General features: G+C 33.5%; 1 protein-coding gene across 1 annotated transcript in view; it reads right to left on the bottom strand.

Annotated features, from left to right (window-relative positions):
- Window positions 1–879: 879 nt before the first annotated feature.
- The window catches only part of LOC126970309 (prolactin-releasing peptide receptor-like), an 86,776-nt gene continuing 81,655 nt past the window's right edge, over window positions 880–6,000 (bottom strand). The window contains exon 3 of the mRNA XM_050816151.1: window positions 880–1,797. Coding sequence (XP_050672108.1) covers window positions 1,746–1,797 — 52 coding nt within the window. The 3' untranslated portion in view covers window positions 880–1,745. The remainder of the gene's footprint in view (window positions 1,798–6,000) is intronic.

Raw genomic sequence — 6,000 nt, 5'->3', positions numbered from 1 at the left:
TTTGTTGGTAACAGGAATTTTCCATAAGTTTAATGGTCAGATCACAAAAATAGGTCTCGTTGGACCACGCACTATTGGTAGGACCCACAGGATGGACTGACAATTTGGTCAAGATCGCCGGAATACGTTGGATGAGGGTGGCGCAGGACTGATCCTCGTGGAAAGCTTGGTGGGGGCTTTTGTCCAGCAGTGGACGTCTTTCAGCTGATGATGTGATGTGGACTCGCTCGGACACATTAATATCTCTAAGTAACCAACCGCATCTAATGCAGAGCTATTCGCATTGTCGGGGAATCAGTACTCTCACGAAGGGCTAGATCTTTTGGCGTTTCTTACTCTTCGTCGCTTCATTTAATCTTCTACCGCATTTTTTTTGTATGAAGGACGAGATGAGCAGGATGTTCAGGTGATGGTAATTGTAAATGCCCTGTCCATTACACTGCAGTTCCGCTCAGGATTCTTGAAAGATCCAAAAATGAGAGTTAAGTTACGTTAAGTCTCATTTGCCCAATAATTTCACTAGCTACGGTGCCCTTCAGACCGAAACACAGTATTGCTTTCACATAAATGCTTCACGGTAGGAAAAGGCGCCGTTGTGGTACCCATAATCAAGCCGGCATCCTGTGCAAAAGAGTGCGTAGTGTTCCGAAGAGCTGTTTGATTTGATTCCTGCGTGAACACTTTTCGACTTGTCGAAGTCCAGTAACGCTCCTGTCATTCCTCTAGAATTGTAAGAGAATGCGGGCAGCGGTGATCACTTAATATCCGGTGACCCATACGCCCGTTATCCCCCTCTTTGCATAAACAATATAGAAATCATTTATTATGTATGTCATAAAATATCATAAAATATCTTGGTTTCAAATATAAAAAGAAAAATCATAAAACAACAACTTTTATTATCTATAACATTAATTCAATAATTCTAATTTAAACCTATTTAAGTATCATTACTATTTTTTTTAAATTTATTTAAGCATAATATTTTTTTATTACATACTTTCGTCAATTAAATACTATTTTTAGTATTAATTATAACATTTCATGCTAATCGCCATGTCTATCATATGCTTCAATAAGAATATTTTAAATTAAATTACGTATTATCATTAATATACTTATATTTACAAAAAAGTAATAGCATTTCTTACAAAGTATGTTTCATTATAAACTTCAAATTTCAAAATGGATTGTCATTGAACAAGCAATGATTTATCAATAAATATTTGAGCTAATAATAATAATAAAGATGTATAAGATTTTTACAATCCAATTTAAAATAGGGCTCAAAAGTTTATAAAGAAACAGACTGTAATAAAATATTTATAACATTATTTTACAATTTCATTTCATTTTACATTCAATTATTCACATAACTTTGATAGGCCTTTGGATACTTGTAATAATTATGGTAAAAACCGTAACTAACTATTTACAATTCATATAATAAAAAGGTTAGTCTATTCCAATAATCACAGTAAGCGAAACGAAAATAAGAATTACGTTTTGAACGCAATAATAATGATAGTACTTATTTAATTAATAATAATTAATTTAACACTACTTATTAATCACAATTTTATGTACAAATAAATGCATCTTACTAATAGAAAAAAAGTTGCAATATTTTCAAAGATTATAACATTTCTAAGAGGTACTTATATCAGAATAGTAATCAATTACTTATATATTTAGGGTAAATTATTATTTAAACACTTCCATAATAAATGAAAATCCTTTTCTGTCTATGTTCCAAAATTAGTCTCCTTAACTTCACTTAGACGAGGTGAGGTAGTCCTGTAATCAAAAGAACGAGACTACGTTAGCATATTGAAGCAACCTAATTTTATAATTGATCAAATTTTATTAATAGCGTCCTTCAGGACGGAATTGGGTTATACAAATTGCGTTTTTAATTGCCTTCCGTTACACGATAGGGCTCGGCTAATATGAAAAGTGTATCTTTATAAAATATTTTTATTTTAAAATATTCTTGACTGTGTGTTACGCTTACTTACTATGCACGAGCATATTAAATTGCATCTATTTTTTAGTACAATATGGGAAGAGACGAGCAGGACGTTCAGCTGATGGTAATTCACACATCCTGCCCATTACAATGTATTGCGGCTCAGGATTCTTGAAAAACCCAATAAATCTTAACGGCATTACAATTGCGCTCGTCACTTTGAAACATAAAATGCTAAGTCTCATTTGCACAGTAATTTCACTAGCTACGGCGCCCTTCCGACCGAAACAGAATAATGCTTACACATTACTGCTTTACGGTAGAAAAAGGCGTCGTTGTGGTACCCATAATCTAGCCTACATCCTGTGCAAAGGAGCCTCCCACTGGATCAAAAGTTCAAACTGTAATTTTAGGACTTTGTTAACAAATTTTATTATGTATTAAAAATACGATCACTAAGTAGCTATGTTTTTATAATACAAAAAATATTTATAAAACAAGAATCCTTTACTATTTTTAATATTAAAACAATAATAATAGTCGGACTCTATACATGTAACGTTAAAAATTGTATTACTTAAATTTAAAATCTAAATATAGTCGACGAAAGGGATGGCTGGTTAATTCATCATGGTCGTTAGCGGCTTCTTCTGGATGAGCCTCATGTTCACATAATACCTTTGTTATTTACAGTGTGTGCGAATTTAAAATGCATTCACTGTACTTCATAAATTTTGATTAACTTACTCTTACTTCGGGTAGTTACTTACTCTAAAAGATAATATTTGTAACATTGAATATTTTTCAAGCTTGCATAGAAACATTCAATATAGAGACATCGCTTCATTGTGTGTCCTCTACCGCATTTATCATGGGGAGTGTTCCGAAGAGCTCTTTCACCTGAATCCTGCCGCCAAATTCCATCTTCGCACGACACGCCACAAGTTAGGATATCATCCCCACCATTTGGATGTGTGGCGATCTACAACATTACGGTTTTCAAGGAGCCTTCTTCCACGTACTACAAAGCTGTGGAATGAACTTCCTTGTGCGGTGTTTCCAGGACGATACGACATGGTTACTTTCATAAAGAGTGCGTACACCTTCCTTAAAGGCCAGCAACGCTCCTGTTGGTCTCTGGTGTTGCAACAAAATGTATTTGGCGGTGATCACTTAACATTAGGTAACCCGTACCCGTTTGTCCTCCTTTTCCAAAAAAAACCCATTGCGAAAATCTATAGATTCGTGGCAAGACCGACTATAGGTCTGCAATGGCGTAAAAGGTAGTCATTCCCAATAGAATCATTGTTTTTTGCTGAAATATAAATAAATACATATAAGTTTTGGATTACGCCATAAAAAATATATACTTTTATAGTTCGAACAGAACTAATGGTCAGACTAGGCAGTTAATTATTTTAATCAAAAGCATTGAGCTAATTTCTGCGAGCCAATGATTACGTAGATCCATATTGAATTCGAATTTGCGAAAGATTTCAATTAAATGCGGGGTTCGGAAAACAAAGGGTCTTTGACTAGCAGCGGGGAGCATCTTTCATAGCTGTTAGAGACAGGTTATATTGTAATAAGGACGAATGTTTGATGCCTACGTACAATCTTAATATATATAAATTACGTGACACGTTGATTGTCCGCGATGGACTCCTAACGCGACGACTAATGAACGGATTTAAATGGGGGATTACTTCATCGAGTGCAGTTTAGTCCAACTTGAGAGATAGGATAGTTTTTATTTAGATTTGGGACCCATAATTATATTTATTTTCAATATTTATTTTGTATGGACATATTTTCTATGAGAGAATTTAATGACGCACGGTTTGACAGTTCTGCTGTGAAACAATTTCATTATAACAACAGGAGCAATTTTTACGAAATATTTCTTGATGTTTTGAAATATTATTGGCAAATTCCTATAAAACAATATTTTTTTAACTATCTACAGAACAACGTCTGTCGGTTCAGCTAGTATTATAATAATTATAAGCTTAGAAAATTGATTATTGTTCCTCTTACGTTATACGACTTCAATCGCAAACTCTTCAAATTCGAATGTGTTTTGGTAAAAATGTGTCCGTTATATTTTCATATTTTAATATATTGGCTTCATATATCTTTTTTGATTATAATTACCACACATATATATTGAGACTTGCATTTATAGCTTGTCAAATTTAAGGCTGGGGCCTACAAATTCGAAAGAAATACCTTAATAGTTAAATAACGTCTTTTATCAATAATTTTCAATTGTGAATATACGCCAAGAACTCGAAGTCAACATCTAAAAATAGTAAATATAAATAAAACAATAAAAAAGTATTTAATAATTTAAAAACTTCAGTTCAGTTTCGAAACTGATATGGTAGTGGGCAGGGCACATAGCTCGAAGGACAGATGACCGTTGGGGCAGTAAAGTCTTCCAATGGCGACCATGTACAGGAAGACACAGTTTTGGTAGGAACCTATTCCAGTGACCTGGTCAAGATTACCAGCTAAGCTTAATCAGCTGAAGTGGAATTTAAATAGTCAATAGAATAGAATTTACTAGAAATATTGGACAATTTTTATATTCTACTTATCTGAAAATTTTCGCGGACTCTTTTATCTGATACTCATGTTAAGGGGTCATTGCTACTAATCTTTTGTTAAATTGATATTATTATAACTAATGATTTAGAAATGTATTTTGTAAGATTTGCACGTCATAAATGTGGCAAACATGTACTTTATAATATTTATGTAACATCAATCTAACATGTTTATGCAAATAAAAACTTTGACTTTGACTTTGGATTGAACAAAATGCATTTTCACCTTGTCATCGGAATCGAACAAAAATGTAAAATTTCATCTCTTTAAAAAATTGCAGTACTGGTCAAGATTTCTCCAGAATTTGACTTCAAGGAATAAAAAAATAAACAATATGTGGAATATGAAAGCTTTCAGAAAGAGGCTTCTGGCACATTTTTTGTAAATAATCATTACCGGCCAGTCCCAATATCTACAGATAGAGATAGATTACAACCTTCTACTGTCATTAATCAGCTGTCAATAATCTGAAGCTGTCCCAATATACCCGATAAGTCATTCTTATCGCCTTATATTGGGACGCGTGAATTGCAATTTTCATACAAACTTCGATCGCTGGTAAGCTATACGTCGTCCCATTGACAGACAGCGTGCACGGATAAGGTGAGTTACCGTCGATAAGTTTATTGGGACAGAAAAGTCAACGATAGTTACGATTTTTATCTCAAGTAAGAGATAGACTGAATATTGGGAACGGCCGTAATTCTTTTACTTAGTTATAGAAACTTCGTAAACAATGTCAGGTGTCAAAAGGGGCAAACAAACTCTTAAGTAAATGAAACTTTCTCGTTGAAGTATCCATTAATACAGGGATAATCTGAGAAGACTTGTTAAGTAAATGTTGTTTTATACTGAACAGTCTCAGGTAAAATACAAGTCAAAATTAGGATTAAGGTAATAAATTGCATTAGCAAAATCTTCATGATGAGTTAATGTTTAACTGCGATAAAGTTTTTCGTTGGAAAATGTTCTTGATGGAGAGGAGATAAAAGATAAAAATAATATTTAAAATTAATATTTGAACAAAATTGATTTAGTTAAATTCTATTTTTTTGATAGATAAGTACACAAATAAAACTGTAAACAAAATTTTATGAACGATGCGGAAGTCGAACCCGCGACCTCTCGCGTTCCGTGCGAGCGCTCTTTCTTGTATGCTTTCTTCAACTCTCAGGTAGTGGGTCATCAACAGCATCTACTTCACAGTTGATAGCCTGCTACAAGAGCAATGAGGCTCAACTCAGAACTTTAGGCTCATAATTTCAGGCATTCCACTACTTCCTGTACGCTGATGACATGAAAGTTTAAAAATATGTTCAATCTACTTTTGACTGCGTAAAATAACATGCTTGTAAGCTATTTTTTCTGTTCATTGATTGTAACAGCCTAATTAATAGCAGCTTGCGTTACAAATTAGACAT

This window comes from Leptidea sinapis, chromosome 20, assembly GCF_905404315.1.
Source record: "Leptidea sinapis chromosome 20, ilLepSina1.1, whole genome shotgun sequence".
Lineage (NCBI taxonomy): Eukaryota > Metazoa > Arthropoda > Insecta > Lepidoptera > Pieridae > Leptidea > Leptidea sinapis.
The sequence above is the reverse complement of the archived record's forward strand: the minus strand, read 5'-3'. Positions and strand labels throughout refer to the sequence as shown.